The sequence below is a fragment of the Callithrix jacchus genome, chromosome 19, assembly GCF_049354715.1.
Source record: "Callithrix jacchus isolate 240 chromosome 19, calJac240_pri, whole genome shotgun sequence".
In the NCBI taxonomy this organism is placed as follows: domain Eukaryota; kingdom Metazoa; phylum Chordata; class Mammalia; order Primates; family Cebidae; genus Callithrix; species Callithrix jacchus.
The window spans coordinates 23,662,237-23,684,798 of record NC_133520.1 but is presented as its reverse complement, the minus strand read 5'-3'; the positions used below and the strand labels follow the sequence as shown (position 1 = coordinate 23,684,798).

At 37.9% G+C, this 22,562-nt stretch overlaps 1 protein-coding gene across 43 annotated transcripts in view; it reads right to left on the bottom strand.

Annotated features, from left to right (window-relative positions):
- The window catches only part of ENAH (ENAH actin regulator), a 160,329-nt gene that overhangs the window by 13,286 nt on the left and 124,481 nt on the right, over nucleotides 1-22,562 (bottom strand). For 20 of the 43 annotated variants that reach the window (XM_078356729.1, XM_078356742.1, XM_078356739.1 and 17 more), the window contains 7 exons: nucleotides 11,955-12,286; nucleotides 9,958-10,752; nucleotides 7,385-7,689; nucleotides 5,340-5,485; nucleotides 5,126-5,183; nucleotides 4,278-4,326; nucleotides 532-598 (listed from right to left, as the gene is read on the bottom strand). In XM_078356729.1, the coding sequence (XP_078212855.1) occupies nucleotides 532-598; nucleotides 4,278-4,326; nucleotides 5,126-5,183; nucleotides 5,340-5,485; nucleotides 7,385-7,689; nucleotides 9,958-10,752; nucleotides 11,955-12,286 (1,752 nt within the window). Of the gene's footprint in view, nucleotides 1-531; nucleotides 599-4,277; nucleotides 4,327-5,125; nucleotides 5,184-5,339; nucleotides 5,486-7,384; nucleotides 7,690-9,957; nucleotides 10,753-11,954; nucleotides 12,287-20,091; nucleotides 20,179-22,562 lie in introns of those variants that run through there. The other 23 variants (XM_078356750.1, XM_078356755.1, XM_078356746.1 and 20 more) reach the window with 3 other exon arrangements.

Here is a 22,562-nt window from a genome sequence, read left to right as displayed (position 1 = left end):
ACTATCTACTATATTAGATGATATTATTGTTCAATGTTAAATTTCCTAAGAGTAATAATGGTATTCTGGTTACATAGCAGATGTCCTGGTTCTTCCAAAAAACACTGACGTATTTAGGGGGAAGCAGTTCTTATTTGTGAACCACTTTCAAACTAATCAGAGGGGAATGAAAGAGTGGATCTGCAGACAAGTGGAGCAAACTGCTGACAACTGTTAAACCTAGGAAATGAGTACATGAGCATTCACTACACTATCCTTCTTCTGTTTTTCAGAATACAAATTGGGAAAGACAAAGCTATCTTAAAATCTCAGATAATATGGCTAATGTAGGGTAGAATTTATCAATCACTAGTAACACGGATGAGTAAGATACAATGAAGCTCAGTGGGCTGTCCAATAGAATCACGAGAGCTTTATGGGCTCCTCTGTATAATTCCTAACTTACCATTCAGTCTTTTTCTACAATAAGAATGTATTTAATTTCTTTTTTTATACAAATAAAATATAAAACTTAGAGAAAAAAATTGATACCTGGAGATAACAGGTGACTTGCTGCCATTCATTGTATTTGTTCTTTCCCAAGGTTTTCTTGTTGGTTCTGTATAAATAAAGTACAAAAGTTATTAAATAGATGCTTCCAGAGTTATTATAAAACAAGTGACAAAATATTAAATATCATTATATCATTATACCGGTTTATATAGTAGTAATATAAATAAAAATTTAAATTCTAAACTTTAATTGAAATCTGTAAGCGGTCTAATTTGCACAATCTCAGACCTTAAAATGAGAAGAAATTATTAAGCTAGTATGGTAAGTTTCCTAGGAAAAACTTACATTGTTAAGTCTAAAATGTTATAATTCTATAAACTGAATGGTAAGGAGTTTCCCTAAGAAAGAAAGAATAGTAAGAATAAAGTAGGATAATTTTTAAATTAGGACTGTTCAATTAAAATGGGATAGTATTACTGACACTATTTTAATTTAAACTGTTTTTAGTACCAATGATAAAAACAGTTAAGTGTAATTTATAATATGTTCATGTATTTCAACATTTAATCTAAATTCAAATAGTGCCTCTTGGGAAAAAAAAAAGAACAACTCAAAATAAATTTCAGAATCCTGAAATTCTATTGCACTTCCTTGACTCTTAAACAATCGATTCTTGGGACTTAGCAGATAATTCCAGTTAAATATAAACAAGTCTGCTCTAAGCTCTTATTATAAAAGACGCTGTGTAGTGAGTGACTCACTAGTTGACTGTCTATTGTGTTTGAATTGTTTTTCTATCTGGGCTGACTCACTGATGCTGTCATTGACCTCACTATCTGGGTAAAATCAGAAGCGGAATCTTGTCATGGAGGGAAGAATTTGGGCCACATGAGAATGAAGTCTATTTATGAGTTGTGGTCTCACTGTATAGTTTTAACTTAAACTGCTCTGAGTTCCAATGCAGCTCCTCAAACTGGCTTTTGCACATTCTCACTTAGGTAGTTTATGGTCTCTTCAAAGTACACTTATGCAAAAATAAACACTCTTCCATGAAGCCCTACTTTTGATTCTGGATTTCTGTTGCATGCAGGCATTAGGTGTGAAATCTCAAAGTCATTATTGATCTTGCTTTACTCCTTATCAAACAGGCAAATTCTTTCCTTTTTATATTCCTTCTTTTGTATGCTAACAGCTAACACAATCTCTCAATGACCACCACAGTGGTGCCAAGTTCCATACTTGGCCGGGAAGATCAAATAATTGGTTGGGATTTGGGACAGACAGAATCAGAAACATCTAACTGACACTAGCCCAAGCAGGTGAAAAGAGGGAAGTCCTGACGGAAACTGAGGGACACCTGGACAGGGAGGGGGAATGGCCATCAGGTACTGTCACTCAAGAGGAAGCAGGTGGAAGGATGAGGGAGTAATTCCAAAGTGGAGAAGATGCAGCAAGTGCCACCTTTTAACAGCTGACTGAGGTCCTTTCTCAATCAGCAAACCAGAACCATCTTTTAGTCTTAAAAGTGCTCATCTGGTTGTGAGGAAGAGCTGTTCAGCTGGCTTTGTGGACGCTGAGAAGCAAGGCCCTCTGCTCTCTAAGGAGCTCAGGTGTGTTTCAGGAGGGGTGGGGGCTGGGTTCCCTTCAGAGGATCTTTACTGGCACGTGTACAGAGCTTCCTAATTGGTCTGCCTATCTCAGTCCTCCCTAGTTTCAATGGGAAAACCATAAGTGCTATTTTAATGTGCCTCAAACAGTTTCAGGCACATAATTGAGTGAATTAAATGTCAACTCAATACTTGCAGGATAAAGTCTAAACTCTTGATCATTTTATAAAAGGCTCTCAACATTTTTGTTTCTAACTTATATTTCCAACCTTTCCCCCCAATACTCCTGAAAAAGAATTCCCCGTTCTAGTCTATTCATTACTTCCTAATCTCTTCTTGCTCATCTCTAACTCCATACCTTTGCTCATGCTATACTTACAATCTGAAATATCACACCTTCCCTCACTTTCGGTCAAACTAAATACTCTTCAAGCCATACTAACATGTCACTTTTCTCTACAAAGATGACTCAAGTGACTACTATGTCATCTCCTCCGTCTTTGACAAACTACTGAGTATTCAACATGTGGCTGTAAAGGTAAACTTTACACCCGTGTGTCTCATCTTCCCAGTTGGACGATGAGTTTTTTGCACTCAGAACTTCACCTTTCACTTCAGGTGTCGACACAGTGTCAATTTAAAAACAGAATGAAACAAGTGACAAAAGAGGCCTTGCCCTTTCAAATTAATACTTGATTTTATATATATGGTGCACACAAAAATCCTGTGCTTTAGTTTTTCATATTTTATAAGGAATTATATATTAGATAAGAAATTTTTAATTTAAAGTCCATGGATAACCTTTAAGAAATTCATGAATATTCTGAAATTATGAACAAATTTGTGTAAGGGATTATATATTAGATAAGAAATTTTTAATTTGGAGTCCATGAATAACCTTTAAGAAATTCATGAATATTCTGAAATTATGAATAAATTTGTGTAAAAATACAATTTTCCTCGCTGGAAAGAGGATCTATAGCTCTAAAGGTTCTGTGACCCTGAAGTATAGATTGGATTTATAGTATCTACGTGCTACTAATGACAGCATATATAATTAATTCTGGCTTATACAAAGGAGGATAAAGCTAAAATAAGTGACTCGCAAACCAGGGAACTTTTAATGAAAATAACATAAACTGAGTCTTATTCAGAAGGAAAAAAAAGTCATGATGTTAACTGATACAGCAATCAGGCTACTGAAGAGTCACTGTTCAATTATGAGAATGAGGAATTGAGGGGTGGGAAGATAGATTACATAAACAAAAACAAGCTACTTGGGGGCTGGTGGGGTAAGGTGGGAGGATCACTTTAGCCTAGGAGGTGAAGGTTGCAGTGAGCCAAGATTGTGCCATGGCACTCCAGCCTGGGCAACAGAGTGAGACCCCATCTCTCAAATAAATAAAAATTAAAAAGGGAATTGTAGATGCAGCTGGTTGTCTTTAAATAAAAACTGTAGGAATATGAGCATTTCTCAATAATGGTTTCCTATGGACCATTCTAGATATTAACTTATCAAGTTTATTTGTCACATCATTCCAGAATAGATAAGGAGCTAAATAGATAGTCCAGCCCTTAGTCTTTAATCAAATATGAAGAAACGATATGTGACTATGTAATGAGTTCATATTCTCATCTTGGATACAATACTCATCAAATACCTCTAGTGAAATACACTTTGTTAATATTCTAGGTAATTTACTGGATGCTCAAGAATACTCAACGTCAGAAATTTCAATGAATTCAAGAACACTTCCCAAAAAATTTAAAGAGATTCTTTTAAGCTTACAAATCAGAAATTTTATTCCCTTAATTATCAATATCACCCCAATGAATGGCTAGAATGACACCCTTCTCAATTTGAGAATGTTTGGAAACAAATGGCAGTACTAGCTAAAACGCTCACTTAATTTTTACCTTTAGGAATCAATTATGAAAACTACTTCCCTGTAATCTAATAGTATACTAATATTTTCCTTGTTTTAGTAAGTAACCTCAAGAAAGTAACAGCAGCTTCCAGGAGTAAAAAAGTTAATGCTTTTGGGTGTAAACAAAAAACTCTGCCATTTTAGTGTCCAGTCACTTGGTTCAAATATGGACAGAGGGGGAATTTTTAACTGGGGAGTATTAATATTTAGAGAAAATTTATAAAGGTTAACATATTTATCTTGAACTTACCAGGTGTACTTGTTGAAGAGACTTTAGAAGTTACAGGCTCTGAATCTTCCTAAATATACAGATATATATTAGCATCGCATCTACTAGTAACTTGCTCTATATATACATTTAGTGTGTTACACATCCACTTCTAATATTCTTTCTGCCACTCCCCACTTTCTCTTTCATCGGTCTTCTCTCCCTTTCTTTTCATCTTAGACTTCTTTCTTCTCCTGCCTTCAGCCACTTCCCCTTTGGCCCTCCGCACAGCTCCTTTCCTCGTGTGTTCTCACTTCTTACTTGCACTAGGCCAAGGCTCCAAAGCCAGACAGACACAAGAGACAGATCTGAGGAATGGCAACAAAGGTGGCCAAATGGAGCAGGGGAAACGTATTTGTTGCCCACCAATATACAGCACAGACAAAGCAGAGTTTGCCCAGCTCAATCAGGGAGGAGGGCATGAAGACCACACTCTTAAAGGGGCACAGCCAATAACCATTGAACTACTAAGGGAAAATACTAATTTAGGCTAATTCCTTCATTTTAAATTAATGCAAGGGAACTGAGATTCTAAGAGATTAAAAAAAAATGTAGTGAAATGTTATTCACTCATTTAAGGAACAGAATTAAACTCTACAGGTTTGAACTTCAGTGCTTTTCCCACAACTCCACATATTCAACTCATTTTACTAAAACTGCCATTAAAAATCTATAAATAACGGTCAAAATAAGCCACTTCACATGCATAAAGATTAGCAAATATAAGTTCAAACTAATTAAGTCCAAATTAAATAAACACTAACACCATTTCCTGAATGAGCTGTGCTTGAACCCCACATTTTAAGGTGTGGTAGACTGTATTAACTTACACCTTTGTCCTCTTTTTGTTCTGTTTCTATTGTTGATCCCTTTTCAGCAATTCTTCTCCTACAAAGAAGGCAAATCCAATTTTTAAAAATATCATCTGACGCAGTATAAAAAAGACTTCACTACGAGGGAAGAACTGCATCTAGTCAGTTATATTGGGAATAAAATTAAAATTCTCTCAATCCTGGGCATGTCCACTGTAATGAAATTCCTTACCTCCTGGCCAGCAGGGCACTCATTTCTTCCATTAAACCACTACCCCCTAAAGGAAGGGGTCCATTTCCACGGCCGGTATCGGTTTTAGATGAGGCTGAGTTCACACCAACAGCATTCCCTCCACTTGGGAAAGAGGCATCCTCCATCTTAATGAGAATATGCAGAAATAATCAATTCCTATGTTAGGCAACCATATTTTTATTAATACACTACATTTAAAACAGAAGGAAACATCAGCATTAATTTTTAAAACCTAAATATTATTTTTTAAGCCTTAAGAACCAATTGATTCTTTATATATCATTGACTTTATATATTAACAAGAGTTTATCAAAACTAGTATCACCGAGAATTCAATTAAACAATATCATGTGTCTCCTCCTGTGTTGCCCTAAAAAGGGCAGTACTTTACTTTGATAATATTCCTGATAAAACAATCCCTGCATAACTTGAATCTAATCTTGAAGAAAAATCAGATAAGCCAAACTGAAGGATAACAGGCAAAATAACTGTCCTACAGTCTTCAAAAATGCCAGTATTATGGAAGATTGAGAAATTGTCATAAAGCACATCCAAGAGACATTATAACTAAATGCAATAAATGATCTTGCACTAGGAAAAGATTTGTCACTAAAGACATCATGGGACTATAGATGAAATTTAAATATTGACACATTTGTAGATTACAGTATTTTACCAATGTTAACTTTCCTGATTTTGATAATTATACTACCAGTTATGCAGGTAAATAAATGTTCTTGTTCTTATAAAATTCACACTGAGGTACTTAGAAAATAGAAGCCTGGGCTGGGCGTGGTGGCTCATGCCTTTAATCTCAGCACTTTGTGAGGTCGAGGCAAGTGGATCACAAGGTCAGCAGTTTGAGACCAGCCTGGCCAATATGGTGAAACCCTGTCTGTACTAAAAAAAATACAAAAAATTAGCTGGGCGTGGTGGTGTGCGCCTGTAGTCCCAGCTGCTTGGGAGGCTGAGGCAGGAGAATTGCTTGAACCCAGGGGGTGGAGGTTGCAGTGAGCCAAGATTGCGCCACCGCACTCCAGCCTGGGGAACAGAGCAAGACTCCATCTCGAAAAAAAAGAAAGAAAATAGAAGCCTGATGTCTCTGAGTTACTCTAAAATCATTCAGACAAAACTGCACGTGTAGACAGGATGCAGTGGCTCATACCTGCAATCCCAGCACTTTGGGAGGCTGAGGCAGGAGGATCACGTGAGGTCAGGATTTCAAGACCAGCCTGATCAACACTGCGGAAACCCCATCTCTACTAAAACTACAATAATTAGCCGGGCATGGTAGTAGGCGCCTGTAATCCCAGCTATTAAGGAGGCTGAGGCAGAATCACTAGAGCCCAGGAGGTAGAGGTTTCAGTGAGCTGAGATAGTGCCACTGCACTCCAGCCTGGGCAACAAGAGTGAAACTGCATCTCAAAAACAAACAAACAAATAAAGAGCATGTGTAATGAAGGAAGCATAGCCAAAGAAGGAATAATAAAGCAAATACTGGTAAAATGTTAATGGGTAAATCTAGGTGATGATATTATAGAAGTTATTTATATTATTCTTGCAACTTCACTATAAATTTAAATTATTTCAGTTTTTAATTTATTTTTTGAGATGATGTCTCATTCTGTTATTCAGACTGGAGTGCAATGGCAGGATCTCAGATCACTGCAACTTCTACCTCCCAGGTTCAAGTGATTCTCCTGCCTCAGTCTCCAGAGCAGCTGGGATTATAGGCATGCACCACCATACCTGGCTAATTTTTGTATTTTTAGTGAGACAGAGTTTCACCATGTTGGCCAGCCTGGTCTTGAACTCCTGACCTCAGGTGATCTGCTCACCTCAGCCTCCCAGAATTCAGGGACTATACAAGTGTGAGACACCACACCTGGGTAAATTATTTCCATTTTTTAAATCGATGAAGTTCCTAACAATTCATAAAATTAGAATACAATAAAGTCTGTATTTTAGATATTTAGAAAGAATAAGACATTAAAAAATAAAAAAAACTTCAGAAATGTATTTACCCGTGACACTTTCCTAAGTTTTGCTCCGGCAATTGCAGCTGCAAGTCCAGTTAATGGGCGATTGTCTTCTGACATGGATCCCGAAAAGAATCCAGATGCAGGGAGGGGAGGGGCAGGAGGCGGTGGAGGAGGAGGGGGTACTTGATTAGGGAGAGGAGGGGGAGGAGGGGGTGGTGGAGGCCCAGTGGATGGGAGTGGAGGAGGTGGAGGGGGCCCTGGGGGAGGAGGGAGTGCTACTGAAGCCTGTGCAGGCCCTGGTAGGAGTGGTGGAGGAGGTGGAGGTGCAAGTGGTCCCAAGACAAGGCCTGAGAGAGAAAAATGCAAAGTCAGACTATCAAAAATACAGCTGGGTGAAATTATTTTATGTGGGAAGGTACAGAGAGTCCCATGCTAAATTAAACTGACACATGTATTTACTTAATGAGTTCAATTTATCATAGTTGTGTAAGTCTAGATCAGTTTTTGAAAGATACTGAAATGTAAGGAAGATCCAAGTGTACATAACTACTTTAATATTAGAGCTTTAGTAATAGAATGATGCAATAGATGTCTAATTAAGATTTTTTTTTTCATGGGGTTGTGGTATATAAACAAAATAAATACTTATAAAATTTGGGAGTTAAGCATCCCTGAAAAAACAAACTAGTATATATGATGGCAGTTAGTACTACTTGAAATAACAGACCCAAAATAATCCACATTAACCTTAAGTGTTGAGACAGTAAATTCAGTAATAGTGAACACATATATTTAGTTGTTTACACTTAAAGTGGCTGGATTAAAAACATGAAGGAGTAGTAAATCCCAGGCTGCAGTATTTTTTTTTTAAAAACTTCGCATTTAAATTTAATGCATAGGCAAGGTTGAGAAGCACTGAAGTAAAGGAGTTTACTAGCACAAAGTAAAACCTCAAAATAATATTCAGAAATAATTAAATACCATAGAATTTGAAGTACAGAGTTGTTTTATCCCACAAAATAGGGAGCAAGAAGAGAAATGTTCAATTCTCATAAAATCACAGAGTGAACAAGAATTTATTTAATAACAGAATACTGAAATAGTAGGTGCTCCTTTTGTTAAGGTTTAAAAAGGGTGTTTTCAGAATGAATAAAATGCTATTTTGCATACTGGTGGTAAATACTAACTTTTTCAGCTTGAGCCTTTGCACAAGCAGAAAATATCAATTGTTCAAAGAAGCATCTAGAAATAGCCTGTCCCTTCTGTAGGGGTTGTTAGAGTTCTGAGGGTACAGCAGGTCACTTTGTCAGCTGGCTGTGCCCATTTTTTGTCACAGTGAAACCAAATTGGACATTTTAGAATTCTGATTCACCTTTTAAGCAAATTTGATAAGTCAACAATGACAACAAAAATATATATACAGCAATAACAAGCCTTGCGATGTTTCTTTAAGTACAAATTTGTTTTCAGCTTTCTTTCTGCAATCCTCCTTAAATCATATTTTTAAAAACTAGGGTTGCCAAGCATCTTATTTACTTACAGAACCAGGTCCTTTTCTACTTACAAATAATCCACTTAGAGATTACATCCTCCCTTCCCTGTTACCATAAAAACAGGTAGGGGTGGGGAGAATAACTGCAGAGGATGCTATTCTCTCCTCATTACCCCTTCAGGCCACTTCTTATTGTAATTTTGGACCTTGGAACCCTATAGGACATATATGAAGCCTGCAATCCTCTCTACTCCTCCTGCAAAGTCATAATGATCCAAGGATTAGGGTGACACCTACCCTGAAAAAGTCCAACATGGGGAATCTAATATAGGAAAGGCAAGAACGAACTAGGGCCCAAGATCAGAACTGCTCCAAAGGAAACTCTGGGATGATGTATCTAATGACTACAGCCATTAAATATATCTACAGGCACTAAATATATCTAAGTCTCCCAGAAAATAAAAGAAGACAATTTAGATCATGTATGTATTGTGTGGTAGATTAATGTGTCAAGCGAAGTTTTCCCAGTGAAAGAAATGTATTGGCTGGTGGCTCAAACCTATAATCCCAACACTTTGGGAGGCCAACTGGGGCAGATTACATGAGGTCAGGAGTTCAAGATCAGCCTAGCCAACATGGCAAAACCCCATCTGTACTAAAAATACAATTAGCCGGGTGTGGTGGCATGTGCCTATAACCCCAGCTACTTGGCTGTCTAAGGCAGGAGAATCGCTGGAAACCGGGAGGTGGAGGTTGCAGTAAGCTGAGATTAAGCTCCTGTACTCCAGCCTGGGCAACACAGCAAGACTCTGTCTCAAAATAAAGAAAGAAACGTATTATGAGGGCTCTTAAATACTAGAAAACATCTTTAACTGTAATACTACAAAAGATATCAAAACGTAGTTCAATATGAAAATTCCTCCAAATGCAATTAATCCAACAGGAAAATAATTTCTTTTCTACTTTAATTTTTTAAATTAAAAAAAAAAAAAAACCCATGGCATTATGGCATATAAATGTTCAAGGATCAAAAACTTCCTACTCATCCATTCAGGCAATTAAAGTTGCTGCTAGATAACATTTTCAAGTGATTTGCTGTTAGTAGCAATAATGAAAGCCTTACCCTGTTGGGCTGGAGTCTCGGCCTGCTGAGAGGCTGCCTGCAAGCCTGGCTCAGAAGCAGAAGAGTCTCCCAGCACAGAGTTTAGAGGAGTCTCAACAGAGGCAGGGGCAGCTGCAGAGGGAGAAGGGAGAACACTAGGCTTGGATGAGGGAGTTGAGGCAATAGGGGTGCTTGGAGGAGGAGAAGCTTGAGATCCACAGTGTGACAGTGATGCGAGGGAAGGCAGTGGAGGCGGCGGCGGAGGAGCTGCTGGCCCTGAGGTAGGCGGTGGAGACACTGGATATGTTACAGAGTCAACCAGCCCATTGGGTGCTGTCGGTGATGGAGGCATTTGGGGCACAGGAGAAGAAACACAAACAGGGAGGACAGGCCTTGGACCAGTAGCTTTGCCTGGGGGGCTGCTAATCATTATTGGAGGAGATGGAGGGAGGGGCGAAAAATTGGAAGTAGACCAGGCACAGGGCTTCGTAGCTGGAGGCTGAGAAGAGGGTGTGTTCACAGGAGAAGAAGGTCGAGAGTTTTTGTTCAGAGGACGAGGAGCTGTAGCGTAATGGGGAAGAACAGGGTGGAAGGCTGAACCTAAAGATGTTGCAAAACGTGTCGCTGAGTGTCGCAGTGGTGGTGTAGGGGGTGTGGAAGTAGGTGGCAAAGCAGTCACTACAGCATAATCAGGAGTGGCATCTGACACTGGAGCTGAGATGACTTTAGCGTATGATGGAGGAGGTGCTGAAGGAGGCTGGCAACTGGAATACTCAGGAAGTGGAGCATTATACAGGGAGCTGTCTGAAGATGGAGCTGGACAGAAGGTGGAAAGCAGCAGCAAAAGACAGGATAAAAAAGGAGAGAGAAAAAGGGAGCTAGTGAAGCCACAAAACCAGCATTCAGACACAATGTATAAATGTAGACTACAGTTAGTACCAGAGAATTAGGCACAAATGCAAATAACTATCTTCACCAAAGAATATTTTAACTTGTAAATACATTTTGAGATTCAGATGAGGATAAGTTTCCTTTTTATCTAATAAGTGGATTAATAAATTTAATTGACTATTTATCCTTTATGAGAAAAAGCTAGTATTAGTCTTAATTTTTAATATTTAGTCCACAAGAAAAAGAACATTAAAATCACATGAATAGGACCATAAACAGAAGAATAAATTTAGTTTTTTTTGAAACAACAAATAGCAAAACTAGTAAAACTGGCAAAACATTTAATACAAAGTGTGAGAAACCTCCTATTGGATGCTTATTTGTGGGGAAGTTTTGTTTTGTTGGCCATCACTCCAGAAAATAATTTGGTAGCTAAAAATATATAAATTAACTTAAACAATAAACCAACAAACCACTATTTAATTAACCCACATTGAGACTTTTTATATAGGCCATAAGGAATATTCTTAAATCCTACAATGAATGTTAATTTTAATAAATGTTAAAATATCTCAAACTTTCAGCCATATCTTAACCCTTTTGTCTTTCAGTAACATCAGATTTCATAATTTTCACTAATTTTTCATAATACTAGAAAGCATACTTAAATTAACTGGTCAGTTTTAGAGAATATTTTTCACTTACTAATTCTTCCTTCAAAAACTTTAGAATGCAATCAAGGAAATTTCTTGCTGAATGCTACTAGAGCCTATAGTATTTGAGACAATTTATGTGATCTCATATGGGAAATATATTTGAAGTTCATCCAGTATAAAATTTCCCATAAAAACACACTTACACTTTATAGCCAATTTATAGGGAGTTAGAATAATTAGAATGGCAGAATAAAAATTTCCAAGAGCTTTCTTTAAGTCTCCAAGCAATAAAAGCAATATAGAAACAAAAATAAAATGTTAAAGCAGTAATTGCTGTACTTTTTTCATAATTTCAAATTGTATGGCTTAATCCCAAGCATCTCAAATGTGAAATATTTTAACACATGACTGCACAAGAGACATCATCCAAGCTCAGATACAAGAACACAGAAGGGTTTGTAAACTTCTTACCAGCATTTGATATTCTGCGCTCTCTCTCCCATTCCAGCTGTTCCCTTTCTAACTGTTCTTGTCGCTCCCTTTCTTGCCTCTCCCGTTCCAGTCTCTCCAGCCTCTCTCGTTCTTGTCTTTCTTGCCTCTCCCGATCCAGGCGTTCCTGCCGCTCCAGGCGTTCCTGCCGTTCCCGTTCTTGTCTCTCTCTCTCTAGCTGTTCCTGTTCCAGTCGCTCCCTCTCCAGCCTTTCCCTTTCTAACCTCTCTCTCTCCAGCCTCTCTCTTTCCATTCTTTCTCTCTCCAGCCTTTCCCGCTCCAGCTCCTTTTGTCGTTGCTGTTCTTGTAGTTGTCTGAAAAAAAAAAAAAAGGTAAAAACATGCATCTATAGATAATCATCATGAAAAAGTAATTCTTTTCAGCTATGTAAATTATTTCTAAGTCAAATAAAAGCAATGTAGAGCATCCAATCAACATCTCTCTTCCCACGTAATGGCCACCTTGGATAGAGATGACTTACGTTTCATACAAATAAAAAACATTTTTCCTATTGACATCACAGGGGCTGAATGCTTCCGCATATTACACTAACATTTAATTTTATTCTGTACTTTTCATGAGTACTGTTGCAAGCAAATGACTTTTCCAAATAACTCAACATACTTTAATGACCAAGTCATTATTTTAATCATTTAATGAAAAACTTTGTAAAGTTGTAATATCCTTCCTAACATCAAATTTAATTGTACAAATAGTAATTATCATTTCAGAAAATACAATGGCTGGCTACAGCAATAGTTCAATAAACGTTTACTGAACAGGCAGGGTGTGGTGGCTCACACCTGTAATCCCAGCACTTTGGGAGGCTGAGGCAGGTCGATCTCTTGAGATCAGGAGTTCAAGACCAGCCTGGCCAAATGGTGAAACACCATCTGTACCAAAAATATAAAAAATTAGTCAGGCATGGTAGTGTGCACCTGTAATCCCAGCTACTTGGGAGGCTGAGGCAGGAGAATCTCTTGAACCTAGGAGGCAGAGGCTGCAGTGAGCGGAGATCACGCCACTGCACTCCAGCCTGGGTGACAGAGCAAGACTCCTTCTCAAAAGCAACAGCAAAAAAAATGTGCTGAATGAAAAAGAGACAAGAAAGAAGAAATAAACTTTAAATGATTTGAAATCTCATACCCAGAGGCAACATTTTGGGTGTGTATGTCTCTCTCTCTCTATATGTGTATATACATACATATACATCTATATAACACATAGATGTATATATAAACACATATGTATATAATGTATATACATAGGCATATACATATATATATAACATATACATATATACATATTTTTTGTTTGTTTGTTTTGTTTAGGTGATGTGTCCTTCTTCTCTGCCAGGCCCATGCCAAAATGTGGGATGATGACATCTCCCTGGACCTAGCACCTAGGTAATGTGACTATTTTGCATAGGCCCCACATATTTTGAGTACTGTGACATATCACTAGACCAAATACCTAGAAGATTGGAGGTACCTGTCTATGCCTGTAAACAGGGCGTTAGCCTACCATTCTTAGGAGCCTCCTGACATCCCTCTGCATTCATCATCTAGGAGATGTGACTCTCTTCTGCTGCCTGCATCCTGCCCACAGGAAAGATTGTGACATAACATTTGGCTCAGCAACAGGGTGGTGTGTTTTATTTTCCCCTGGGTCTTGCTCACAGGAGTCACTGTGACATTATCACTGGGCACAGCACCCACATGCTGTGACTCTGCTGCCTGTGCCCTCCTTTCAGATCAGGAATGTAACATATCCCTGGCCAACCACCCAGGTGACATGACTCTTCTTCCTGATTTCTTTTTCTTTTTTTTAAAAAGAGAGGAAAGAAGAAGAAGAAAGAAAGAAGAAAAAAAGAATGAGAGAAAGAATTAAAAGAAAAAGAAAAAAAAGAATGAAAGAGAAAGAGGAAGAGAAAGAGGGAGAGAGAAAGGGAGTACTGCTTTATTGCCCAGGCTAGAATGCAGTCTAAAAATGGGTATTGAAAACCTCTTTTATGCCAATAATTGTGCTTAACAATGGAGACAGGAAGGAATAAGGGAGGAAAATAACAAGCAGCCAACCAATATTTCATTTAAACCTGTGAAATGCTATGCGATTGCGAGGAGTGATTTACTTCCAATTTTGTGGTCACTTTTAGAGTAGGTGTGATGTGGTACTGATAAGAATGTATGTTTTGTGTATTTGGGGTGGAGAGTTCTATAAATGTTTATTAAGTCTACTTGTTCCAGGTCTGAGTTCAAGTCCTGGATATCCTTGTTAATTTTCTGTCTCGTCGATCTAATACTGACAATGTGATGTTAAAGTCTCCCACTATTATTGTGTGGGAGTCTAAGTTTCTTTATAAGTCATTAAGAACTTGTCTTATGTATCTGGGTGCTCCTGTATTGGGTGCGTATATATTTAGGATCCTTAGCTCTTCTTGTTGCATTGATCCTTTTAACATTATGTAATGTCCTTCTTTGCCTCTATTGATCTTTGTTGTTTTAAAGTCTATTTTATCAGAGGCAAAAATTGCAACTTCTGCTTTTTATTTATTTATTTTTGCTCTCCATTTGGTTGGTAAATCTTCCTCCATCCCTTTGAGTCTTTGTGTATCCTTGCATGTGAGATGGGTCTGGATGCAGCATACCAATGGGTTTTGGCTTTCCATCCAATCTACCCATCTGTGTCTCTTGATTGGGGGATTTAGTCGATTTAAATTTAGGATTAGTAATAATATATGTGAGTTTAATATTGTCATTTGATGCTTGGGGGCTATTTTGCCCATTAGTTGATGTAAATTCTTTATTATGCTGATGCTCTTTACTTTTTGGTATATTTTTGGAAAGGCTGATACTGGTTGTTCCTTTCTATGTGTAGTGCTTCTTTCAGAAGCTCTTGTAAAGCAGGCCTGATGGTGATGAAATCTCTAAGTACTTGCTTGTTCACAAAAGATTTTCTTTTTCCTTCGCTTGTGAAGCTTAGTTTGGCTGGATATAAAATTCTGGGTTGCAAGTTCTTTTCTTTAAGGATGTCGAATATTGACCCCCACTCTCTTCTGGCTTATAGGGTTTCTGCTGAGAGCTGCTGTGAGTCTGATAGGCTTCCCTTTATGGGTAACCTGACCTTTCTCTCTGGCTGCCCTTAGCATTTTCTCCTTCATTTCAACCCTGGGGAATCTGACGATTACGTGCCTTGGGGTCGCTCTTCTTGAGGAATATCTTTGTGGTGTTCTCTGTATTACTTGGAGTTGAATATTGTCACTCCTTGCTAGGTTGGGAAAGTTTTCCTGAATAATATCCTGAATAGTATTTTCCAGCTTGGATTCATTCTCTCCGTCATATTCAGGTACACCTATCAAACGTAGATTAGGTCTTTTCACATAGTCCCATATTTCTTGGAGACTTTGCTCATTCCTTTTTATTCTTTTTTCTCTAATCTTGTCTTCTCGTTTTATTTCATTGAGTGGGTCTTTGACTTCTGATATCCTTTCTTCTGCTTGATCAATTCGACTGTTAAAACTTGTGCATATTTCGCGAAGTTCTCGTGTTGTGTTTTTCAGCTCCATTAATTCACTTATATTCCTCTCTAAATTGTCTATTCCCGTTAGCATTTTGTCAAACCTTTTTTCAAGATTCTTAGGCTCTGCATTGGGTTAGAACATGTTCTTTTAGCTTCCAGAAATTTCTTATTATCCACCTTCTGAAGCCTGATTCTGACAATTCAACATACTCGTTCTCCATCAGGCCTTGTTTCCTTGCTGATGAGGAGTTACGATCCCCTGAAGGAGGAGAGGCATTCTGATTTTGGATGTTTTCAGCCTTTTTGCGCTGGTTTCTTCCCATCTTTGTGGATTTACCACCTGTCGTCTTTGTAATTGCTGACTTTCATATTGGGTCTCTGAGCAGACATCCAGTTTGTTGGTGGTGATGTTATTTCTGTTTCTTTGTTTTCCTTCAGTGGACGCCCCTCCCCCACAGAGCTGGACCTTCTGGGTTCAGCTGTACTTGCTGTGAAACTCTCAACCGTCAGCGTTTCCAATTGCTGTTTTTTTTGTGGGGGTGGGAGCAGCCCAGCCCGATCACCTGGCTCCCTGCCTCAGGGGACCTCTTTTTTTCTTTTCCTAATTGAACGGTAGATTCTCTACCAGGTGCCCCAGTCGCCCACCAAAAAGGCACCGGGATCTATGCAATTTCCTGTGCGGCAACTGTGCCGCTACACGCTGGCCGAAACAGCAGTGCTAACATTCATGGCTCCTTTCCGCCCGGGAATCTCCTGGTCTGGCTCCCGGCTTCAGTCCCCCTCCCAATCAGCTACTATATATAAGTATATATGTTATATATATATAGATATACATATCTATATAACATGTATAGATATAACATATATACATGTTATATAGATATGTATACACATATATAGACACACATCTATACACATATACATATATAGACACACACACACACACCTATACACCTCTACACTTTCCCTCATGTAAAAATACACACATAAAGCTTTAAAACCAAATAAAATATAATAATTTCCTGCTACTGTGAAATCTGCTTGTTTTCCTCTCACTTAATATATTGTGAAAGTTGGTCTGGGTGAGGTGGCTCAAGCCTGTAATCCTAGCACTTTGGGAGGCTGAGGTAGAAGGAGTGCTTGAAACCAAGAGTTCAAGATGGGCCTGGGCAGTGAAGTAAGACCTATCTCTACAGTAAATTTTAAAATCAGCCAGGCATGGTAGTGTGCACCTGTATTCCCAGCTACTTGGGAAGCTGAGGGAGAAGGATCCCTTGGGCCCAGGAGTCTGAGGCTACAGTAAGCTAAGATTACATCATCACACATCAGCCCAGGCAACAGAACGAGACCTTATCTCCAAAAACAATAAAAGAGAAGAAAGGAGGAAGGGAAGAAGGAAGAAAAAGAAGGGAAGGAAGGGAGAAAGGAAGGAGACATAAGCTAGTAAAATTGAGGATATCTAGGATGAGAACCTGCCTCTGTGTACAACTCTGGCTGGATGGACAGACACACGGACTGGGACACACACACACACACACACACACACACACACACACAGAGTTACCCTAAGGCATTTAGTTCAGTATCTGTATTTTCCATGAGTGCATAATATTCAATTGTTTAGCTGTCCACAGTCTAAGCAGTCTCTATAGTAAGATATTAAGTTATCCTAATACTATTACCAATACTGCAATAACATTTATCTTCATCTTTAAATCTTTTTCTGTTTCTACAGGATCAATAAGGGCACAAATTTTACTAGGCAAAAAGGTATTAATTTCTTAAGATTTTTGACACATAGTTCCAAATTGTCATTAGGAAAAGTTGTGTCAATTAACTTTCCCTAAAAAAAGTTATCTTTGCCAGGCACGGTGGCTTATGCCTGTAATCCCAGCATTTTGGGAGGCTGAGGAGGGTGGATCACTTGAGGTCAGGAGTTTGAGACTAGCCTGGCCAACATAGTAAAACCCTGTCTCTACTAAAAATACAAAAATTAACCAGGCATGGTGGTATGTGCCTGTAATCCCAGCTACTTGGGAGGCTGAGGTGGGAGAACCACTTAAACATGGGGGACAGAGGTGGCAGTCAGGTGAGATCCTGCCCCTGTACCCCAGCCTGGGTGATAAGAGACCCTGTCTCAAAAAAAAAAAGGTATCTTTATCTTATACACATACATATTTACACGTATATATTTCATAGCACTGTGGGGAAGATTAAATGAAATAATACCTAAAAAGCTCTTTAAGAAGTACTTGAAACATAAGAACACTCAATGTGGGCTGTAACAATTACTATTATTTGGAAATTTCAAATTGGGACTTTTTCTGGACTGGCTAAATAGGCGAGTTCTGGTTAGAGACAAAGCTAAATCACAGCACATGCGTGCTATCCTTTGTTCCTTCCAGGGGTACCAACACACCAGAAAGATCTTTCCAAAAAACTCTTTCCTTCATGTTTCCTAAGCTGGCTATACAACAAAGGAAAAGGTCCCCTGACAAATACATCAACCCCACTCCTCTCACAAAACACACAGCCTCTCCTGGACATTATCACCACACTTAACAATGAAACTGAGTTTACTTAGGAGTAGTTGTTTGAGTACTGACTACTGATACAATCAGATTTTCAGGATCTAGTACTGACTTCATTATGTTATTTGGTAAATCACTAGCCGCCAAAGTTTTTGAGGGATAACAATATCCATGCAGGGATGAGGGGGAAGGAATTAAATGTTTCAAAAAAAATGTTTTTAATAATAAACAGAGAAAAGTCAGGGTTGGTGGCTGTTGATGTTTTTCCAGTAATCTGCAGCTAATAAACTCAGCCGGAGCTTGTATTAAATTTCAAACGTTCGACACATATCAAAAAATATGGGTCATTTTAAATATAATGCTCGAAGCAATCTGTTGGGACCAAACTGCAGAAGATACACCCATATTATTCTAATTAGAATATATTTAAATATAGAAGCTAAAGTAAAATATTTAACTCAAAAGCACAGTAGCTGTACCAAGAAATCTATGATGAAAAGATTCAAGTTTTTAGACTTTGTACATTTCTGTGTTACTTCTTCTATTTTTATCAAAAGAACATAAATAGTTTTTAAAGCTTATAACAAAACCAGTAGTACACTGCCCCAACTCTCCCACCTGTTTCCTACTCCTGTAACTGGTTTCTTACATTTTAGCTTTCACTATCTACTTTCTAACAGGAAGATGCCTTCCACAACTCCCTCCCCACACTCATGTTTCTCCCAATATGAAAAACAGTGATTTGGGGTTAAAATCAATATCCAGGATTTACATTATTAACATGATAATGTAAATTATGAGGTGAATCTGAAATAATTACTGAATAACAGCATTTGCAACTAGGGTGTACTAACTTAAGAAATTTGTTCCACATATCATCATATTCCAGGGTTTTCAGGCTATAAAAGATAAAGAGTGTCTACTGACATAGGGAAAGGGCACAATGCCGGAGAATACTTCTAAGTTCACAGACAGATGATTCAAGCAGGCAATTCATATAGCTGCAGGAGATTCTATTTTCTTTCTGAAGGTAAGAAAAGAAAGTGTTGAACACTTTAAACTACTTTTTAGCCTGCTTGCTGAAAAGATGCCCATCTAAATGTATTTCCCAAAATAGTTATTCAAGCAGAAAATCTCTGGCTTCTGAATCTTGTATGGCATGAATAATTCCCACCTAAATCGGATGCTTTATAAATTTGACTCTCATGTTTTGACCTCTAAAGCAAGACATTTGTGTAGTTTTCTAGGAGGAGTTTCCAAATTTATAAACTTTGCTTTTGCTCATAATTATCACTGCCAATTCACATACTGGAAATGCGCATGGCTCCTCTTCCTAGAGTTCTCTCTCCAACTGTTTTCTTTCATCATTAATAGAATTATCTGAGGACTTTTTTTTGGGGGGGGGCGGGGGAGAACTAGTGTCTTAATTCTGAACCATGGAAAATCTCGACAGACTTTAATTTTTCTGTTAAGCTAGGATATGTATATTCTACAGTCATTTGGAAGTTTCTGAGAATATAAATTGTTTTCAGAAACACTTATAGTGCAAATAACCAGTATTATTTTTTAAGCATTTAAAAAATACCAGACACAGTTCCTCCCACCCCTGAATATCTATTTCTCTCCCAAGTATCTATCCTCAAATGTAAATAGATGCAGAAAGCACCAGCCAGCATTGAGATTAATAGCTTTTTAAATATATATTCAAATATCTATTTAGTTTATGTTGATTCAAAGACTTATTACTTGAAGTAAGTAAAAAGTAAGTAACAACATTTCAAAATACATTTCACCCAGCTTTACCTATAATGAATAGTGTTAGGTAAATAAGAGTGATTTCAATTTTAACAAAATGAAGTAGGAGCAGTCTAGGAAAAATATTATGAGTTGATAACATTTAATAACACCGTAATAATTGACATTTATCAGAAAATAAAACTACACACATATGATCTGATTGAATAACATGGGTATTTCACTTCACTATTAGTAAATAAAAAATGGATAAAATGTAATAATACAGCCAAATTTTAATATTACAAAGCCATGAGACAAGAGCAGATACTCACAAGAGAAGGCGGTCAACTTTTGGTCCATCCTGCCTCTGAAGGCCAGTCGGAGGGCTATACACTCTCATTGCTCCAACTGCTCAGTTCTGTGCCGTGGTTATCATTCCCCTTTTATAACTTTCAGGTTGTACCGGTGATTTGTGAATTATTTATAGATATTCACTTAATCTTAATATAGATTCTATGTGGTGACTAACATAGGACTGACTCATGTTTCTTAGAATATGTTTTCTCATCACGGCCAAGGAAGCCAAATATTAATTATATGAGTAGGAACCAAAAACTATTGAATAAGTGATATAATAATAAAGGGTATTGGATTAATAAAATGAACACTCAAAGTAAACATTTGGTTTATTAACTCTACATTGATTAAAAATAAAAAATTAAACAATAGGTAACTTAAAAACCCAAATTATAAGGCTTATAACAAAACAGTAATTCTCTTACTAATCCTCACCACTTATGATTTTGCTCCCCAGAAGCAATTATTATCAGTACTCTGGTACTTATCACAGTAATTCATTTAGAACTATTATTTCTTGATTTTTCATATTAAAATTTAGATGTTATATACTGACTTCCTATTATACAAATAATTCCTACATCTCTAACTCCCCAAAACTTTTTATTCTCCATTTTCCCAATAAACTCATAACACCACTTTGGATACATCAAGATTCATGTATCATGTAATTCACTGCTGATCACATTTACTTTCTAGAACAATTTCTTTCTTACTCTGGTGCTAAAAAGTAGTACTTTTTTCATTTGATTCTTTTTCTATATACCTATCCCTACTTCACCCCACACTGTCCATTAGAACTGTAATCCCTATCCACATGGTCCACATAGCAGAAGACCCATGGTCAGATTTTTCTGTTCCTTTGTGTTGCTTTTCCTCCACTGAGTCTTAAGCCCCACTGGGAGCTGTAAGCCCTCCTGGCACCAACCAGATGGGCTGATCCCTAGGCCTTGCTTTCACCTTAGTCGTGCTGGGAATTGCCTATCTCTTTCCTAAGTTGAATTCCTTGTCTCCTCGCTGCTCTCGTGGGTTCATCATTCTTGCTTTACTCCCTCATCTCAACAGAACACATCTTCCAACAGCTTCTTAGGAAGCTGTGCAGAAGAGGTTTTAGATGGGAAAGAAATTCTCTCAGGATTTTGAAGCTCCCCTATCTTGTCGCTCCCAGCACCCCTTACCAAGCATTTGAAATCTTATTTATTCTAGGACAGCATTCTAAAATTCCCTAGTGAGAAGTTTTGGTGGGGGGTCTTTTTGTTTTTCCCACTTGGTGGGCTGGACACTTGGCGAGATTTTCTAAACTAGACAAGAAGCTAGCAAACTGTATACAGCCCTAGGGCCAAATCTGGCTACCCCCATTTATTTCCATTTTGTCTATGACAAGCTACAAAGGAAGGGTCTAGCAAATGACACAGATGGGCCACAAAGGCTAAAATGTTTACTATCTCACCCTTCACAGAAAATGTTTGCAGACCTTTGATCTAGATGATCAAGTCAATCAGTTCCAGTAAATTTTTTTATTAATTTGCAGATTTAATTTCTTCATGTTTTTGTTCTCCTCTCCATTCCCCCAGAACTCCTCTATTATTTGGAGGCTGGACCTTCTAATCTGAACTTCTTACTATACATTCTTTCTCATATGCCACCTCTTTGTTTTATGACTACTTTCAGAGAATAAATCCCTCAACCTTAGTTCTCAAAACTTCTGTTTCTTTTTTGTCCCCCAGCTTCCACAAGTGAGTGTTCGTGGAAAGGGACCCTAACATGGAGTCCTCCATTTCTTTTTTTGAGATGGAATCTCACGCTGTCACCCAGGCAGGACTACAATGGCCTGATCTTAGCTCACTGCAACCTACGCCTCCCGGGTTCAAGCAATTCTTCTTCCTCAGCCTCTCAAGTAGCTGGAACTACAGATGTACACCACCATGCCTGGCTAATTTTTGTATTTTTAGTATAGACGGTTTCACCATGTTGGCCAGGCTGGTCTTGAACTCCAGGCTGACTGCATATGATCTGACTGCCTTGGCCTCCCAAAGTGCTGGGATTACAGGCATGAGCCACTGCACCCGGCCCTATTTCTTAAAAAAAAAAAAAAAAAAATTAAGGTAGTTAAAAAAAAAAGTTTCCAAGTTTACTTCCTTGTTCTCTGAATGATCCCTTTAAAATAACTTCCAATTTTTATTTCATCAATGAAATATATTCTCTTAGTTCTCTAAAGCTATTGCAGTATATGTCATCCAATTTAAACTCTTTGTTTTGGTCTTTCTTTTATAGAAGTTGTTCTCAAAGGTTTGATGATCCTTGGCTTTCTGTTCATATTTATAAGTAGTGGCACCAAAGTTGATCAGAGGCCCTTAAGTAAATGAGCTTCACTGGCAAGGACCTTGAGCATCAACACCTCTGTCTTCTTTTGACCATGGCAATTTTCCCAAAGAGGAATCTTAGT